General features: G+C 38.7%; 2 protein-coding genes across 4 annotated transcripts in view; both read right to left on the bottom strand.

The window, feature by feature from the left end:
* Positions 1–1,637, bottom strand: part of elmo3 (engulfment and cell motility 3) — a 47,203-nt gene extending 45,566 nt beyond the window's left edge. For both annotated transcript variants that reach the window (XM_061970227.2, XM_061970226.2), the window contains exon 1: positions 1,382–1,637. The gene's annotated coding sequence lies outside the window, so the exon portion shown is untranslated. The remainder of the gene's footprint in view (positions 1–1,381) is intronic.
* Positions 1,638–2,549: 912 nt separating this feature from the next.
* e2f4 (E2F transcription factor 4) overlaps positions 2,550–20,295 on the bottom strand; it is a 32,699-nt gene continuing 14,953 nt past the window's right edge. Inside the window, exons 3-11 of one of the 2 annotated variants that reach the window (XM_072913907.1) lie at positions 18,466–18,628; positions 14,246–14,288; positions 14,111–14,175; positions 13,866–14,033; positions 13,649–13,724; positions 10,662–10,805; positions 9,428–9,475; positions 9,302–9,346; positions 2,550–3,647 (exon numbers count right to left, since the gene is read on the bottom strand). In XM_072913907.1, the coding sequence (XP_072770008.1) occupies positions 3,532–3,647; positions 9,302–9,346; positions 9,428–9,475; positions 10,662–10,805; positions 13,649–13,724; positions 13,866–14,033; positions 14,111–14,175; positions 14,246–14,288; positions 18,466–18,628 (868 nt within the window). In that variant the 3' untranslated portion in view covers positions 2,550–3,531. Of the gene's footprint in view, positions 3,648–9,301; positions 9,347–9,427; positions 9,476–10,661; positions 10,809–13,648; positions 13,725–13,865; positions 14,034–14,110; positions 14,176–14,245; positions 14,289–18,465; positions 18,629–20,295 lie in introns of both variants that reach the window. The other variant, XM_072913906.1, reaches the window with a different exon arrangement.

Consider the following 20,295-nt stretch of genomic DNA (forward strand, 5'->3'; position numbering starts at 1 on the left):
ACATATTTATTTTTTTAAATAAATATTGGCCAAAGGGGGCGCATTTCAATTTCTTACACACACTTGTTATTACATATGTTGGCCAGAGGGGGAGCACTTCAAATGTATACACACACTTGTTATTTCTTATGTTGACCAGAGGGCGAGCACTTTTAAAACCGACACAGTCAATTTGAAAAATCCCTCCTTTTTGAGACCACCCTAATTTTGACAGATTTCACCAAAGAAGATGAAATGAGATCTCTATTTTTTGGGGGTTTTTGTAATGTGCTTAAGGCCGATGACAAACGAGTCACGAATCACAGATGGCCCCTGTGTCGCACTTTGGGCAACCCAGCTGTAAAGGCTAACTGTTAATGGCCACTATAGTCTTAGTACCGTAGTGTATTTGTTCATCCTATGGTTTTTTGATTGATTGAGAAGTTTATTGACATCTTAAAGAATTGAATTCATGTAATGCTTTAAAAAGGCAAATGGATGGCACAAAAAGCCAAAAGGCTTGTTTCCATTGTGGTCCATTAAGTATTCATCACATTTGATAAATTCAATAATAAAAGATATATAACCTGTAACATGTTTTTAAAAATAATGTTTAAAAAAAAGATAGATTATGTACATATACACAGTATACATGTCAGGTGATTTGAAAAACAATATAAACAAAAAATGGGGGGGTTTATACACTATGTACAAGGTCACATATGGGACGCGGGTTGCCTAACGTCAGCACCAGAAGTCGTAAAATCAGCTGTTCACCTGGCGGGTTTTTTCCGGGGATTAATATGGACGTCCTTCTTTACCTGCTGTCTTTTTTTATCATATATTGCTGCCTTTGCACCTGTCGATGTTTACTTTTGTATGCACATTAAATCAACAAAAAAAATCCTGACTTTGGGGCAATGTTCACGGACTCTTGTATTTGGCTCTCTATTAGATGCAATAGTTTTCCGTATTGGGACCATGATTTTGGTCCTAACATGTTCACCGGTCCTCATATGGAAGGTACTTTTCCTTGTTGATGTCTCAAGAAGGATAGAAATACAACAACACACACACACACACACACACACACACACACACACACACACACACACACACACACACACACACACACACACACACTTTAAACGTAAAACACCTATCTAGGTAACAACCGTGACACTGTGGAGCTAATTAACATAGCGTGTTTTTTGTAGTTAAATAATTATGTGTTTGCATGTTGTTTTTTTCAGCATGTCGTTTTTACATTTAAAATATAAGTTAGTTAAGTCTAGGCAAAAAAGTGTGGCTTTGTGTATGTCAAAGGTTATTTGTTAGTGAGGCTGTTATAAAAATACATTTAAAAAGTAGTTTTAATGCAAGAAAAGAGAATGCGTCCTACCTGATTAGAAAAGGCAAGTTGAGAGTTTCTCTCCCGTAGGAACGGTTGCCCTCGCAGCGAGGAACATTTGAAGCAGTCTGTTCTCCACTCAGAGGGAGCACAGTCCGGTTTAAAAAGCCTACTATTCCAAGACAAATGTCCGAGCTACCTATTAAACTACTTATAAAAACGGTTGAACGCCGTAAAGTAGGTTTTCAGAATTACTCCGTTTATATTAAAGTTCCGGGTTAGTTGAGTAGCTCGGGTACAGATTTTCTTTTCGCAAAACTAGCAAAAATGGCAAATCCTTTTCCGCTTGATGTATTTCAAAATAAAGCTGTGCACCACGCCGTTTTAAGACTCAGAATGTAATAAATGAAATACCTCGTTATTAAAATTGACGTGGTCAACATTCAATTCAGAAGTTCAATTTGTTGTCTGATTTAAAAGTTTAACCACACTTGGGCGTAAGGTAGTACATGACTACAAACGAAATAGGGATTTTATTTGGAAAAGGAGACAGGAACTTTCACGGAAATGCTGTTTCTGATAAGATTTTGCAAACGAGTTGACCTCGGGAAAAAGATGAACTGAATATTTGAGAAATCTACTTTCATTTCATGGTGAACAAAGTTTATTTTAGTGCTTTAGGGCTGTTTGTATGTTACCAAAGGATGACATCTTTGAGTTGGCGTGAACGAGTTGTCCCCTTGGTTTTCCGGGCAAAAGTCAGTCGTTCCATGCAAAATTCGAATTAACTTATAAAGGTCTATTTGTAAAAGACAGCAACTTAAAAACAATATTCCTATTATAGTTTTCTTTTTTTCTTTTTTTAAATACAAATACATTTTAAACATTGACCATTTCAAAAAAGCAAAACGCTATCTTGACTCATTCTGAAATTTGTCACAATATATTGGAGTGGAAGTACATGTATATTCAATTGTTTGAATTCAAAAAATCAATGACTCAATGTCATATTTTCTTAAATTAAATGCATTGAATTGATGGATATAGTTAATTTGCATTTAAACATACACACAGAGTATTGTTCTCCAAATTACACCCTTAACACTGTTGTCATTACAGTACTTTCATTTTGTGTAGTTCCCCAAACTGATTAGTAAGCTAAACTTACTGCTGCTTTTTAGATGACAAAAGGATACAACCATGTAAATGCCACACAATCTAAAAAGATAACAGTGTTTATTTAGTTTCCTCTGATGCAAATACACATTGCCTGTTAAAAAAAGGCATGAGAAGTTGTAACTTAATTTCCATTTGGCTCACTCACACACTTTACTCATCAAGTTGTGCTGAATCGTCTTCCCTAAACTCCAAAGTACTTGGTGTTGCATTGAAGGATTAGGCGCAAACACAATGGCTGGTGACCATGGACTGAAAAAGTGGTGGTTCACTGTGATGTAAAGTGCACCGAGACAAGATGCTTTGATGATCCAGCAAATAGAGCCGGTCAATTCCATATACTATAGTTTGTACAGCCCCGAATGGATCCTTTAAAAAAAATCTAGCAGATACAAATGCTATTCTATTAGCATACAGTGTATGGGGAAATAAAATACACAGGTGACTTTACAGAAAAGGAAAAAAAGCTATATCAACCAACTATATCTTCTTCTGTTACAAATGCAATAGACAATTGACTGGTGTGCTCCTAAGACAAAATATATATTCTTTATGTACACAAAGATAGTGCATATTTAACCAGCTGCGTTTGGACTGATTCAAGCCACGAGTGAGCAGCTGGCGGGTGATAAAGGCTGCGCTCCGTTAGTCCACCATGACTCTGGACCTGATAGGAAAAGGTTTCTTGTTTTCTTCCCCCTGAAGACACTGGACTTAATCGTACAAAACACACAATAGTATGCGTATACACGCACACACGTTAAGCCTACACACATTCATTTGCAAGTCCGTACATGGATGGGACATATAATCAGTAATTCAAAAATAGATTTTTTCTTTTTTGTGTTGATCCATGGAAATGCTGAAAATAAAATAAAAAATGCCGTGTTTCCCCCTTACGTGGCGCTATGGAGCTCCCTGTTCATAGGAGTCTGTCAACAGTGCTGCTATCCTTCTTCACCATCATGAAGGTAGTTTTAAGGGAACATTAGCTTAAGAGAGTTTCGGTGGCCATCTTTGGAGGGTCAGAGGTTAAGGATGGGCACGTCGAAGAGGTCACACAGGCCTTCGGTCTCATCCAGGTTGTAGATGTATTCGTGGTCGCTGGGTGGCGGGGAGAGACGCAGGAGAGGCGAGAACACTGGAGGTGGAATGGCAAGAGAAAATAGATTCCACATGTTACACCCGGAGTTTGCAAATTTTTAAAAACTCAATTTATGTAACAGCAAACATTTCCTTGTACCAGTGGTTTGCCGTCAGGGCCAGCAAGGCCTTCTCTGCTGGCCTAACATACCCAGAAATCATGATCATAATTAAAGATAAAAGTAATTTTTAATTTACTTTCCCTAAATATCTAAAATTATTCATATTCTCTTCATGTCATATTATACTCCTTCCAAGGCTGTTGTTTTTAGTTTAGAGTTTGTATCCAATAAGAATTCAGCTAGCTTATGTTGCCATACTGTACGAAATCTGCCCAGGGCCTTCAGAATCAACAATGAGGGCGTCTTTGCGCTGTAAGTGAACAGGCACATACAGTTGATAAACAATTGAGATAGCCAATCAGGTCACAAGTTGTTGTCAGTAAGGCTTTCTAGCTGGCCTAACGCTGTGTTTGAATACTCACTTGGGAGTCCCAAGTGAGTATTCAATCACAAGTTGCAAAAACAGGAATTGGCACCGGAACCATACGAGCCATAGAAAGCCACATAAAACTCACTGGTACAATAACCACGAAGATAAAGTGTTTGTCTTACACCTCGTAATCCGCTGTGGACAGACGAAGCCAAGCAAAGGAAATACATTTTTGTCAGGCAATCACATTTTGGCACAACACCGGCGGCGAAATGGTTTGCCCGTCACTTTCCCACGAATCAAAGGACTATGACGGTACTACTGGCTTATACGGCGTCGGATGGGTGCCACAAATTGTGAGTTCAAATATTTTATTTCTTTATTTTTTTATGTTTTATTTGTTTTATACAATTTTTTTAATTTTGACAGTACCACGTAAGATATGTTTTAATTGCTGAAGCGGGTTTATTGAATGTTAAATGCGCCGAAAAACCCTTTTGTACACTGTTGAGGGGATTCAATTCGCAGTATTATGCAAGTGTGTTTCTGTATAGTATTTCCAACCGTGTTTGATTGATTGAGACTTTTATTAGTAGATTGCACAGTACAGTACATATTCCACACAATTGACCACTAAATGGTAACACCCGAATAAGTTTTTCAACTTGTTTAAGTCGGGGTCCACGTTAATCAATTCATGGTAATGGGGTGACATAAATTACGGTATTTTGAGAGGTGAAGTTGGACTAAGTACGACATCACTGAAGACCTTAGGTGAGAAACGCACGGTCCGCCACTGCCTTGTACTGTATGTACAGTTGCACTCAAAATGATTCAGTCGACACTTTTTAAATGTGAGAGGGGAAAACCACTGGTTTATCCAAATCATTTACATTGGGGGTTAAACACTTAAATACCAAAATCCACTGCTTCGCTACGTCAGCGCGGCCGCCATTTTACAGCAGTCCCGTATGCCCCATCTACCAGTACAAGTCAAAGTGACAGCAATGTGTTTTATGAAGAAATTGCTCATTTATGTGGCTGTCAAGAATATTAGTGTTGATAGACTTATAGTTGTCGATGCAGCAGATGGTTATTTATGACATGGTAACAATGTAGCATACAGACTCCTTTTGGAGAAGATATATGATGTAGTTGATGTCAAAAACATGACAAACTATTCATTTACATAAGTTAGGCATGGTGATACGGCTGAAGTCTTGTCAAATGACTGCCGTAAAAAGGCGGACAGCTTGACGTATGATTCAGCCAATCCGTGGGGCGTTTAGTCTATACTGTAAGTCTATGGTCTATATTAGGGATGTCCCGATCCAGGTTTTTGCACTTCCGATCCGATACCGATATTGTTTTTGCACTTCCGATCCGATACCGATACTGACCGATAATGGCCTATCCGAGCATGTATTAAAGTTTAAAGTTATTTAGCCTACTTAGTTGTCAGAATCATGTTGAAAAGGGTTTTAGTACTCTTGATAACAACTAGCCAGCTGAATTAGGTGAGTTTGAATAATACACAATGGTTGGTAACAAGAAACTGACCTGTTTATTCAAGGATAAACACAAAATAGACAAAATTATACATGACAAACAGAAATGGCATCATAGAAACAAGGGCTGGGCGATATGGCCTTTTTTTAATATTGCGATATTTTAAGGCCATATTGCGATACACGATATATATCTCGATATTTTGCCTTAGCCTTGAATGAACACTTGATGCATATAATCACAGCAGTATGATGATTCTATGTGTTTTGATTGATTGATTGAGACTTTTATTAGTAGGTTGCACAGTGAAGTACATATTCCGTACAATTGACCACTAAATGGTAACACCCGAATAAGTTTTTCAACTTGTTTAAGTCGGGGTCCACTTAAATTGATTCATGATACAGATATATACTATCAGATATATACTATCATCATAATACAGTCATCACACAAGATAATCACATTGAATTATTTACATTATTTATAATCCAGGGTATGGAGGGGGGCGCCGGACGTAAGTGTCAAAAAGACAGCAAAAAGAGTTTGATATGAGAATAAATCTAAAGTTAAAATATAGGGTAGAAATGCATCCATTTGTAGGAAATGTAGTCTTGATTTTCAACATTTTCTTTCAAGGCTTGCATGTCTACATTAAAACATTCTTCTTCATACTGCATTAATATATGCTACTTTTAAACTTTCATGCAGAGAAGGAAATCACAACTAAAAAAATCACAAATTTTTTCATACGGTGTTGATCTGGAAATTTCTGCCTCGGCATTTTGATGGTGTGGACGTGTGGCACGGAACGGAGATAAGCGTCTCGACAGACTTTATAATATTTGAACAATGATGACGAAAACTGTTTTCTCTGTCGTGTCCGTGTGTCGAAAATTGTTATGCGCTTATTTTTTTATTTGATTTTGTGCGTGGCATATAATTGCTATGCGCAGAGGACGTTTAAACAGTGCGCAATTGCACAAGCGCGCACCTTAGAGAGAACGTTGGTCACACGGCTGCGCTAGCATCACAGCTAACGTTAGCCATGCTGCTACCTCTCTGCTGGGAGAGGACGTACACGTATGTGACGTATGACGTGACAGTATGTGACGTGTGTAAGAAGGTGCACTCGCTGTCTCTGAGAGGGAGACACAGAAAAGAGTGAGAAGAGCCTGTCGTGTAATGCCAGCAGCTAAAAGCAACTGCGTGAGAATCCACAGACGTGTGGATGTGTTGAAGGTGTGCTGGAAAATGTGGAACGGAAATTAGGGAGCAGCAGAAAAGTGTAATGTACTATTTAAATAGGTGCGTTGGAAAACACAGAGCGGAGTTTTTTTTTTTAAACTGGATCTGGATCGGCATTTTCCCGTGCCTTGCCGATACGCATTTTTTTGCAAATATCGGCGGCCGATCCGATCCAAATATCGGATCGGGACATCCCTAGTCTATATAACCTGTAATGGTGGTGCTTTGGGGAAAATTTTACTGACCTAGAGCGAGAGGAAAGCGGCGATGAAGAAGAAACTTCAGAACCGAGCCTTGACATAAAGCATCTCAAAAAGTTTGTTTATTTATTTATTATTTCCACACCTTTCATTGCCATGAAACAGTAAGTATACACGCTATGTGTTATTATAGTATCTGTCTTCTTGTTTAAACCGACATATGGACCTAAATAAATAAAAAATATATAAACGTGTTGGCCCTGTGATGAGGTGGCAACATGTCCAGGGGATACCCCGCCTTCCGCCCGAATGCAGCTGAGATAGGCTCCAGCACCCCCCGCCACCCCAAAAGGGACAAGCGGTAGAAAATGGATGGATGGATAAAAAATAAGGAAACTGTCAATCTGTTATTGAACGTACCACTTCATTGTCTCCCCCATTGCCATAAATACAGTAGTCGACACAGATCCCGCCGTAAATGTGTTTTTGGGGAAAAATCCTTCTGTATATTATCGGAGGTTGGTAAAATAGCGGTCTTTAAAGTGGTCTGCACACATGGAGACTTCCTCAGGGTTGCAAACACAAGGTCACGAAACCCAAAAGTTTCTTACGTCGTTAGATAAAGCTGGAGGTTGGTATGGTGGCCGGTGCTGATTAATACAACCAATAAGAGAGCATTTTATGTGATATTGGTCTGCCCGTGGACATACTGTATTTTTGTTCACACAAAAAACACTAATAAGGCTCAGGTCTGTGAGCACCCTTTGAGAAAAACAGAGAAAAATGGGCACAAAGTGCTGCCAGGCAAGCCCTGAAAGAAAATTGTGAAAATCAAGACTACATTTCCTGCAACTGAACTGGGTGCATTTCTACACTATATTTCACCTTTAGATGTATTCCCATCTACCAACCTCTTTTAGCTGTCTTTTTGACACTTACATGTCCCATGTACCGTAATTTATCACATAATTTTTTATTTTTTTTTAGTAGATCATTTATTAACATTATTATAATTGAAAATATAGTGTAAAATTCTATAACATGTATGCAAATAATTTTAGCCCACATTTCATGTTTTGTTTGTACACAGCTCACTGGACAGCGTATGCACTGTAGTTGTAATAACAAGCATTGCGTGCTACATTTATCACGATCAATATTATAGTGACTCACTCAATGGACAGTCGTGTATTTGGTCTAGCTGGCCGGGGTTGCTTTTTTTCCGGTTTATTTTGGGTAAGCACGCCATTTATGTCGGCATAGTTTGGCTCCGAGTTCCACATTTGCAGTGTCAAATCAAGCTGACCTCACTCTCTCGGCTTCTGTCTGCTCCAACGTTTCAGTCTCTCTTTGTGCTCGATAAGCTTCTATAACCAATAGTTCATCCTCTGTATATTTAGGTTAAAAAAGATAAGGTTGTGAAGTCTCATTTGTCTAAAAACAGCCATCTTCGTTTTCTATTACAAAGTCTTCCATGGTTAGAACACACAAGCGTTTGTTTCCAGAAGTAGAAACACACATTTGTTGCCAGAAGATTGTTGCTATGAGGAAATAAGTTTTGGTAATGCATAAAAATGACCAAATTACGCTAAATTTGTACATATTGCATATTGTTAACGTGTCTGTTACTACATTAATTTCCCCTCGGGGATTAATAAAGTACTTCTGATTCTGATTATATATATACTTGCAGTGTGTATATAAAACAATGGAGGGTTTTGAAGTAGTTTTAGAGGGCTTTGAAGGCTACAATGGTGACTCCCATTAGCCGCATCGTGCAAGCGTTTTTTTTAACAACTTTAGAACCCTAAAAAAAAAAAAAGACATACGTGTTCTTGATTGATAAGGATTGTGAACAATAGGCAAAATTCCCAAAAAAGTGCTCATTTGCCACAATGAAGGTGATTATTATTAACTTAGGAGAGCAGCTCCAAACTGTGTATGGACACACATAATTAAATGCTAGCCACTTGTCAGCCGGGGGACTAAAAATAGTGTTAGCCAGAGGGGATTGGCGGCAAAAGAAAAAAAATGTCCGATACTGGTTGGTGGCCGATCGATTGGCCCATCCCTAGTGACAGCAGGTACAAAAAGCGGGCTTTGTATAATATGACCCCTTTAAAGTGCTACCGTACATAGCCGTTTTCCACTAAATTCCACAGTAATTTGTCATAAAACAAAACAAAAAAAGGTAAATTGAATAGTTCTAAAAACACCAAACGTCAGCATCCATTATCTGCTCAAAGAATTTTACTCTTCTTACCTTCCGATGACATCAGGTCCTCCAACAAATCTCCGCTCATGATCTCTGCGACACAGACAATGGATGTGGGAGATGTTTTAACAAGGTCACGGCACAACGCGCCAATTTGAAAGGAATTTAACTCACCTTTTGTTGGATCAAACATCTCTGAGAGCTCTTTGGGAAAGTCCAGCACTGGATGGAAACCAATAGAAATACATTATGTTAATATAGCATATTACATAGTTGGCACCGACTTATAAAATGCAATTCATTCATAAAAATAACTAAGTTGACCTACTGTACATCTTACATGTGCGCAAGTGCTCGACGTGGACGTGATATTTACTCAATACAACCATTCCTCCAGCAAGTTATTGAGCATAGGCGTTTCATGTTGATATTGAAATGACTATAGTGAGGTGAGCAAATTACTCTTTTAAGTGAATGATGGAAACCGATTTCCAGTTGGGTCGTTCGTTTGAAAGTCTTTTTTTTTTTACTAAAATTGCCTACAGTATATTCATGCGCCACATTTATTGCTGTACCAAGAAGGAAGAGATATTGGCGCCTGAAAAAACTTAATTCAGCAGGTAGGGTAGAACAGTTTTGCGTACACATTTTGAATCATACGCACATTTGTAATGTACTTGCATTTATTTGTAGTATAAACATTTAATTCCTTTTTGTATATTTTTGCTGTATTGTAAAAACAGCGGTGGAAAACTTTAGTTGGCGCGGACTTTATCTGAAGAATGCATAGTTTGTTTTTGTACTACAAAGTTCTTTAGGTAAGGGGAAATACAAAATAGTGCTGTCATTACCAAAAAATTAGGATATGGCACCACATAATGTAATGTATACAATAAAAACAAGACAAAATAAATTATAATAATACTTCAGGATCATTTCTACCAATAGATTAATTATTGGTGGCATATGTAAACTTCAATTATTCTGAGAAATCTTTTCTTTTAACTTCTACAAGCCGTAGTTTCCTTCATATTTGAGTTAATATAATGAGACAGTCTTTTGAACGGCTCTTTGACATGAACAACTCCTCAAGATCCGGCTCCATTAAAAAGAGCCATAAATCCCATCTCTACATGATTGCACCTTACGCCAGTTAGTATTGCTAATTAATTACCTTGCATAACAAAAATAAACAGATTGACAAGAGAATAAAAGAAAAACCAAACTTGTAACCCCCCACAACAGTTTAGTTTCATTTTCACACTTACGTTTTCACATTTAATTTGGAACACATTCAGAAACGATTTATCGTGCTTTCATCAGAAACAACTTCTCACTTTCTTTATTCACAGTCACACTCTTGGCCATCAAAAACCTCAGAAGAAAATCTATTCGGGCGGCGACTCACGTTCAGACGGGCCCGACTTAACGGGTTCAAACACTGCCGATGCAGAAGAAGACACAGATCCATCCAATAAGGCAGAGGATTGAAGTTGCTGAGTCATGGCCGCAGGGGCGTCTGTGGTTGGAGTGAGTGGTGTGGTGCTGGTCACTTCTGAAACAAATGGTATATAGTCTGTATTTGTATAGCACTTAACTATACCTGACGTGAAAAATAACAACAAATAATTGATACACTGGAGGAACGCTTTTATCTCGACACCACTCGTATGGGCTGACAGATGTTCACATAAGTGGTTGTCGACATACACAAAATCGAAACTTGCCATTGCTTGCACATTTACTGGTAACTTTGTCCAGAAATAAAAGGAGAATGGGCGATGAAACATTTTTTAACCTTTATGCATATTTTTAATCAGATTCTTCTGTTTTAATATGTTACTTTTATAGTCCTATCTAACACAGATGCTGTGGTAATTTATTTGTATGTTTTGACTACTTAGACAAAAAACTTTCAAACATTAGCAAATCAAAAAAACTAATCTTAAAATAAAATCAAAAATGAAATGGGTGCATTTTGTTTGTTGCTTCTATTTTGTAACTTACTTTGCACTGAACATGAAATGACTGTATGCATGTTCAAAAACCAGACATCGACATAAACTAACCCATTTTTCATAAAAATCACCTTTGCGTGTCAATGTCAACTAAGTGGACACTGTTTAGTCATATTAAAAACACAGTGGACCAGGACCTGATAAATTGGTTCACATAGTTTTTTACCATAAAAGACAGCAACCTTTTTGTTATTATTCGATTTGATTATGCGAAAAATCCTTCTTACTATTTTTCTTTACTCTATATTATGTAAAGTATTACATATTCTCCACTCATTATCACCAAACAATGTTAACTATTAACCCTTAGTTACTTATTTATCGATCAATACCTATATGCTTTATTTATATTACTGTAAATAGTATCTACAAACGTACAAGGCTAATCTTACAACACATCTTTATCATTTTTATTAGAAAAAAATGTGTATAATGCAAATCGAATACAGGAAGTAAACAAATGTAATAATAAGGAGAAGGAATATGACTAACTAAGCTCTTCTTCTTCCTACTCCTTTCAGTCATGTTTAATTGTAAAACTGTAAATAAGTGATGTACTATAATGTACTATAATGTAACCTTGTATGTACAGTACAGTTTTCTTTATTTTCATGACTAATTACATTGTAGATTGTCACTGAAGGCCTTAAAACTATGACACCTGTTAAGTGAAAACCCTTCCAGGTGACTACCTCTTGAAGCACAGAGAGAATGCCAAGAGTGTGCAAAACAGTAATCAGAGCAAAGGGTGGCTATTTTGAAGAAACTAGAATATAAAACATGTTTTCATTTATTTCACCTTTTTTTGTTAAGTACATAACTCCACATGTGTTCATTCATAGTTTTGATGCCTTCAGTGACAATCTACAATGTAAATACGGTAGTCATGAAAATAAAGAAAACCCATTGAATGAGAATGTGTCCAAACTTTTGGCCTGTGCTGTATGTTCAGAATAAACTAAAATTACGACAAAAGCATACAGTAAAGAGTAAATCCTTGTTTATCGCGGTTAATTGGTGTGAAAATAATAATATTAATTAAATATAATAGACCTATGGTCATGAGCTTTGGGTTATGACCAAAAGGACAAGATCACGGGTACAAGCGGCCGAAATGAGTTTCCTCCGCCGGGTGGCGGGTCTCTCCCTTAGAGATAGGGTGAGAAGCTCTGTCATCCGGGAGGAGCTCAGAGTAAAGCCGCTGCTCCTCCACATCGAGAGGAGCCAGATGAGGTGGTTCGGGCATCTGCTCAGGATGCCACCCGAACGCCTCCCTGGGGAGGTGTTCGGGGCACGTCCGACCGGCAAGAGGCCAAGGGGAAGACCCAGGACACGTTGGGAAGATTATGTCTCCTGGCTGGCCTGGGAACGCCTCAGGATCCCCCGGGAGGAGGCTGGGGAGAGGGAAGTCTGGGCTTCTCTGCTTAGGCTGCTGCCCCCGCGACCCAACCTCAGATAAGCGGAAGAAAATGGATGAATGGATGAAATATAATAGGTGGCGACTTGTCCAGTGTGTACCCCGCCTTCCGCCCGAATGCAGAATAGGCTCCAGCACCCCCCCTCCGTGACCCCAAAAGGGACAAGCGGTAGAAAATGGATGGATGGATGGATGTTAACATCCATCCATCAGCTACCGCTTGCCCTTGTCGAGATCGCTGGAGCCTATCCCAGCTGCACTCGGACGGAATGCAGAGTACACCTTGGACAAGTTGGCACTTCATCGCAGGGCCAACAGATACGCACATTCACATATTATAATCCATCCATTTTCTACCGCTTAATCCTTTTCTTCAATTTAATTTTCAATGATAAATCAAATATCTTCATAGCTAGATCAATGAAAAAAACCTTCTGAGCACGATTTTCAACATTATGAGAGCCCTTTAGACATGAAATAACACCCACATAGTCACCTTAGACGGGATGCTGCCTGAGGCTCAGTCAATCATTGGCTACGATACTGAACAGTGCGCAGTGACTGGTTTGGTCTCATGTAGTGGCCAATACTATTATTGTAATTTTATTTTTAGTTCGTGTAGCCTGCAGTTGCATGCTTGAAAATGCTTAATTTAAGTAAAAAAAATACATAGCATATGCTTTAAAAAATCTGAGATGGAGTGGCAAGGAACAACTGTATTGCAGTAATCCAAAGAGGTTCATTAGGTCTTCAAAAAAGTATGCAATTTGTTATTCTTATAGCCACACCTGTCTGTTTACTTCCGTACATTCCTCAGAGGTCATCACGTGACAACCTCTGAGAAAGGCAACAGTTGTAGCAGAAACCTTCAGCTACGGAAGTTAACACACAGGTCTGGCTATAAGAATAACAAATTGCATGAATGTATTGCAATTTCAAGTAATAGACCTTTAAACCCACCTGCAACTGAGCTTGACTGGCTGGCGGATGGTGAGGCAGAACCAGGCTTTAGCGATACTGGAGCTGCTTTAGGAGCCTTGAGGGAGAAAGTGAGAAGTCAAGTTAAATGCATGGAAAATACATTAAAATAAAAGAAGTGGGAAAGCTTTCCATTTTTCCATTCATGTGATTTCAAGTTAACAGACCGAAGCAAAGCCAAGCGAACATATGTGCACACCTGGGAGGAGAGTGACGGTGCTGGGAGGCTCTGGAGGACGTCATCTGGAGGCGGGACAGGCAAAACAACTGGCGAGGAACTGGATGCATCTTTATTGACCAGTAAAACCTCAATGGGGCCGGATGAACTTTTCAGACGGATCTGGTACTTCCTTTGTCCGTTCATAACCTGTAAATACACGATGGTGGTCAGAGGCGACACAGGTGACCAGCAGATGGGACTTGTGTGATAGGAACTGAACTTACGGCTTCTGGTATTGGCACCTCTAGTTGAGTGCCGATTGGAGCGCGTATCGCCAAGAGGGTGTCACCTGTGGAAAGACGAAGATAAGTGATGGAGCCTGTTTGAGGTGGTCAGCTTCGAGTTGGACAAGAGATTACCTTTGAAAGCGCCACAGAGGTCCTCATGTTTGACATATGCCATTGTATCGACAGGTTAAGGGTCAATTAGCCAGAAACAAGTTAGAATGTACACCTCAACCTAAGAATGCCCCAACTTAAGAGTGTTGTGAGATAAGCTAATTGTTAAGATTTAGGTCGCAAGCTAAAATTTGAGTTAAAAGCATCCCCGCCATTAGTTGGCGTAGCAAAAGTCATAGTGAACCCCGTAAGATCCGACCAAAACATCTGGTCTTACTTGCAAGCATTAGCTTATAGCGAGAGATGGACATACATTTGTTTTCCAACCACTGGAAGAAAGAAAATAAGTGTGAAGAACAGTGCTGAGAAGAAGTGGATGATGTTCATTGAATTAAAAATAGAAATCATGACCAAGTGTGTTGCTAACTTGGCGAAACAATTCCAGCGTATTACTGCTAGTCTACTGAAGCAAAATGAGTCTATTGCCAGACATGAATGTTGAAATAATATTTAAAAGGTGGACATTTATTCATGAAAACATGTAGAAGTTGCGGATTGTGTGTTTGACTGAGAAACAGCTGAGAGGAGATACCGCAGAAGTCCGCTCTCCAATGCTGTACAATATTTACTTCATAAGACTAAATCTATTGCATTATTTTTATATATATTTTATTTTTTTATGCAATATTTCTACCTCAAAGTGTGTTTTTCTTTTTGAAATGCATGGTACATTGTGCTGTTTTGGAGGGGCAAGCACCAAGTAAAGTGATTTAAATTCATTTCAATAGTAGATGCTGAGGAGCTCCACCACAGTACAGGCTTCACTACACATATTAAAATATAGCCTGTTACTCTGCCAACATTCCAACAGCTATAGACATGGAAGCTGTAAATTTGATCATACCGTTTTTGTTGTTGTTGAGAAAATAAGATAATCAAATAAGGAATAAATCAGTTCAGTTGCTTGTAAACCGTAATATCCATCCATCCATCCATTTTCTACCGCTTATTCCCTTTGGGGTCGCGGGGGGCGCTGGAGCCTATCTCAGCTACAATCGGGCGGAAGGCGGGGTACACCCTGGACAAGTCGCCACCTCATCGCAGTAAACCGTAATATTTACAGGATTTCATCCTACTACTGTACTTGCGTATCCTGATGCTGCTGAACAGCATGTACCTGTGACTGAAGCGAGCATTCAACAAATTTTGATTACTTTAAGAAGGCAGAATTTCGAGTATGACTGTGAAATAATCCACTAAGGAGCCAAAAAAGCTGGTATGTGCAAGCACTTTCATAAAAAAGGTGAAAAACACTATTGAATTAAATGTATTCTACCTATCTCCCTTGCTGCCAGCAAGAGTCTTGAATTAAGGTAAAAGTGACGTTACATGCTCATTCATCAATTTCATTTGGAATGTATTTTGTAATGTAAAACTATATATTATTCTAGTTTTATGCTGACATTTGTGGGTGTGTGGACCTGATAAATAGGATTACCATTGTTTCCAAAAGGAAAATTAATTTAGGTTTTCAATGCAACTTCTGGAACGGATTGATAGTGAAAACCAAAGTACAGTACCACTGAATATATAAAAAGTGGATAAAGTGCACAATTACACTTCTTGGAGACACACACTTTGGACAATCAAGCAAGCAGTAAGGGTGGGCTCAAACACATCCCCGGTGCTTACCATCAACACCGGGGTCCCACAGGGACGTGTGTTGAGCCCTTTCCTGTACACACTCTACACCAATGACTGCCGTAGCATCTCACCCACCACAACATACTTAAAATACTCAGAAGACACAGCCATTCTTGCACTCCTCTCCAACAGTCAATCCATCCTGGACTATCATAACACAGTCAAACATTTCACAGAGTCATGCACAACCAGTTATCTGGAAATCAATGTCAATAAAACAGAAGAAATATGGTTCAACCCCCCTTCACCTCAGCACCCCATCATCATAAACACACAAACAGTTAAAACAGTTGACACTTTTAAATACCTGGGCGTAACATTGGACAATAAACTCACCTTTGCTTAGCACACCACGGACATTCAAAAAAGAAGTCAACAAAGACTGTCAGCCATCCGTAAACTTAAAGGACTATACGTTGCACCTCACCTCCTGTTATTACTTTACCAAAGCATTGTTCAACCCATCCTTATGTACTGTTCCACACGTTTTTTCACGATGCTTTCTGTAAGCAACCGGACCAAACTCACACGCGTTACAAACATAGCAACCAAAATCATCAGCCTACCCACACCCAACATTTCAGATCTAAACCACAAGTCCATCATTCGACTGGCAAACACAATAGGATATGACTCACCCACTACACAAGGGGTGCTCATTACGTCGATCGCGAGCTACCGGTCGATCTCGGAGGGTGTGTCAGTCGATCACCAGCCAGGCATTAAAAAAATAGTCCTAAAAATGAGCGATCATAAATCTTCACTATGACGTCACTTTCGTCATTTGATTGACATTCACGGCACCCGAGGGTCTTCTGAGATGGCGCTGACTGCTGCCAGCTCATTAAAATGACCGACTGGAAGGCAAGAAACACTTTATTTCAACAGACTCTGGCGCCGTACCTGTCGTCAAAACTCCAAAGACCGACTGCACAGTTGCACAATAAAAGCTCTGCTTAATCCTGCCTGCGCTACCAAAATAAGAGTCTCAGAAAGCTGGCGTGCACAAGCTAGCAAGCTACGGAGTTTGCCGACAATGTATTTCTTGTAAAGTGTATACAAAGGAGTACAGAAGCTGGACAAATAAGATGCCAAAAACCAACCACTTTCATGTGGTATTGGACAGAAAGGAGGACTTTTTTTCTCCTTCATTTGAAAATGCGGACATTATCAGCACTACTGTCTGATTCCAATCACTGCAAGTCATCAGAATCAGGTAATACACCAACTTATATTCTTGTCTTCATGAAAGAAAGGAATCTATATGTGTTAAACATGCTTGTATTATCTTTAAACACCTTTAATTTGTAACAATATTAACTATATGTGTTAAACATGCTTGTACTATCTTTAAACACCTTTAACTTGTTAACAATATTAACTATATGTGTTAAACATGCTTGTATTATCTTTAAACACCTTTAAGTTGTTAACAATATTAACTATATGTATTAAACATTCTTGTATTATCATTAAACACCTTTAATTTTTTAACAATATTAACTATGTGTTAAACATGCTTGTATTATCATTAAACACCTTTAACTTGTTAACAATATTAACTATATTTATTAAACATACTTGTATTATCATTAAACACCTTTAATTTTTTAACAATATTAACTATATGTGTTAAACATGCTTGCATTATCATTAAACACCTTTAACTTGTTAACAAAAACATATATTTCATAAATAAGTAAATATAAATTATATATATGAATGAGGTAGATCCCCACGACTTGATCAATTGAAAAGTAGCTCGCCTGCAGAAAAAGTGTGAGCACCCCTGCACTACACCAATACATCATCCCACTACCATCAGGGCGCAGGTACAGAACTATCAAATTCCGGAGGGCCCGCCTCGAGAAAAGCCTTATCCCTGCAGCTATAGCCGCCCTAAACAAGCCTGTAAATGTGTTGGTCATGTATGATGTCTTTTTGTTATTTTTGTTCGTGATGTGTAAAGTTAAAGTTAAAGTACCAATGATTGTCACACACACACTAGGTGTGGTTAAATCTGTCCTCTGCATTTGACCCATCCCCTTGATCACCCCCTGGGAGGTGAGGGGAGCAGTGGGCAGCAGCCGTGCCGCGCCCGGGAATAATTTTTGGTGATTTAACCCCCAATTCCAACCATTGATGCTGAGTACCAAGCAGGGAGGTAATGGCTCCCATTTTTATAGTCTTTGGTATGACTCGGCCAGGGTTTGAACTCAGAACCTACCAATCTCAGGGCGGACACTCTAACCACTAGGCCACTGAGTGTAATGTCTATTGTTTAAATGTACGGCAGTGAAAATTAATTTCCCCAACGGGGACCAATAAATCTAAATCAATCAAAATCAAATCAGCTCATTAGCATGAAAGCTACAGACACACAATGTGGTGAGTTCTCTAGTAGGTTTAACTAAAAGCACTTTAAACTCGGTTTTAGGCAACACACTTCCAATACACTACTGTGGGACTTCACAATAGTTAGAAGTACTAGAACATGGCTTCCTTTCATAGCTGTATATAAACTGCTAATAAGGATATGGACTATTGTCAGAGTCGTCTGTGACATTTTTGATGCTCTGCTGCACCCAATTTCTCTGCTGGTCCAGCTCATGTTCCTTCTTGGCCAGATCATCAAGTTCTACCTTCAGATCATTCAGCTTGTTCGCTATCTCTCTGGTATTGCAACCTGGACCCACACCTCTGAAACACAAAGAAAAACAGATGATTGGAAACATAAACACAAAAGGGCAGTTTTACTTATAAAATAAATTTTCTGAGAAACAATTAAAGTGCATTTTCAACTACATCTACAATAATGACGCAACCTAAATACATCTCTACATTTCTTGAAACACATACTATGGTATACTTAAGGCAGGGCTATTTATTAAAAAAAAAAAAAAAAAAAAAGCCTAGAAATGACACTGTCATTTGGGCTATTCAAACTGGTGGCCCATGTGTTCAGTTCAAAAAACTTTTTAAAGACTCACATTTAAAAACACTAAAGTGCTGTCATGGAGATGATTTTTGACTTGCTTTTTTTGCATTAAGTCCTGAGAGCTTCTGTAACTCCGACAAAATAAACGAGACCAAAATCAAATGTCTACTGTAGAGGACACTGGTTCTCTGGAATATAATAAGAGTACAAAATAAGAATATTGAAGGGAGAGGTCCGGTTCCCCGGTCCTTAGCTTTCTGGAATTTTTTTGTTGAATATCACTGACTTCGGGCATTCAATCTATCACAGCTGGACTGTTCAGATTACCTAATTTGAGCAGGCTTCATGCTTAAAGACTAGGTAGGTCAGCTCTAGTCTGAAGAGAAGAAGAGGACAGACTAGAGCTGTATCCTGTAGATATGTATAAAGATAGATGTATTTATGAGCTGTATGGCTGCATGGTAATCCTAGAAAGTTTTGACATGCAACGTGAAGAAGATAATAGTCTGATATAAGCAAAACCAAAAATTAATATTGGATTATTTTGGCCTTCATCTGAAATCCCCAATATAAGAACTTGAATACAAGCAGTTCATTACAGACCGCACTCCAGCAAAAAATGTTGTTCTCTGTTTGGGTCATTTCACTTGCTCAAGACTTTTCTAACATTACATATTAAAAATTAGTAATAGAAGTACAGTGGAAACTCAATTTACAAACTTAATTGGTTCTTGAACATGGTTCACCAACCGAAACAGATGTTCCCGTAAGAATAGTAATCTAAACATGAATAATTGGTTCCAGCCTCGACAAAAGTCCCTATGTTATATTAAAAATGCACACTTTGAAGACACTATAGTGTTTACATCAGGGCTGCCCATTACGTCGATCGTGAGCTAACGGTCAATGGCGGAAGGTGTGTCAGTCGATCGCCAGCCAGGCATTAAAATAAATAGACCTAAAATTGAGCAATCATTAATCTTCACCAAGACGTCACTTTCGTCACAGATTACAAATATTACATCTCTAATGGCTACCATGCTGATGTTAAATAGCAGACAGCACCAATAAATGATCTTAGATTGCGCTACGAACATGACACTACTACCAAGAATGTCTCGAAACGGACGCAGATCCAAAGCAAAGAAAGACTGGCGGGAGAAAGTTGTTTTTGAAGGAAATATTGGACTAAGAATCATGGAAACAAAACTTTCGAATGAAAAATATATAGTACAGGCCAAAAGTTTGGACACACCTCATTCACAACACAACTGATGGTCCCAACTCCATTGATAAAGCAAGAAATTCTACTAATCAACCTTGATAAGGCACACCTGTGAAGTGAAAACCATTTCAGGTGACTACCTCTTGAAGCTCATCGAGAGAATGCCAAGAGTGTGCAAAGCAGTAATCAGAGCAAAGGGTGGCT

The sequence above is a fragment of the Nerophis lumbriciformis genome, linkage group LG10 (assembly GCF_033978685.3).
Source record: "Nerophis lumbriciformis linkage group LG10, RoL_Nlum_v2.1, whole genome shotgun sequence".
NCBI classification, from domain to species: domain Eukaryota; kingdom Metazoa; phylum Chordata; class Actinopteri; order Syngnathiformes; family Syngnathidae; genus Nerophis; species Nerophis lumbriciformis.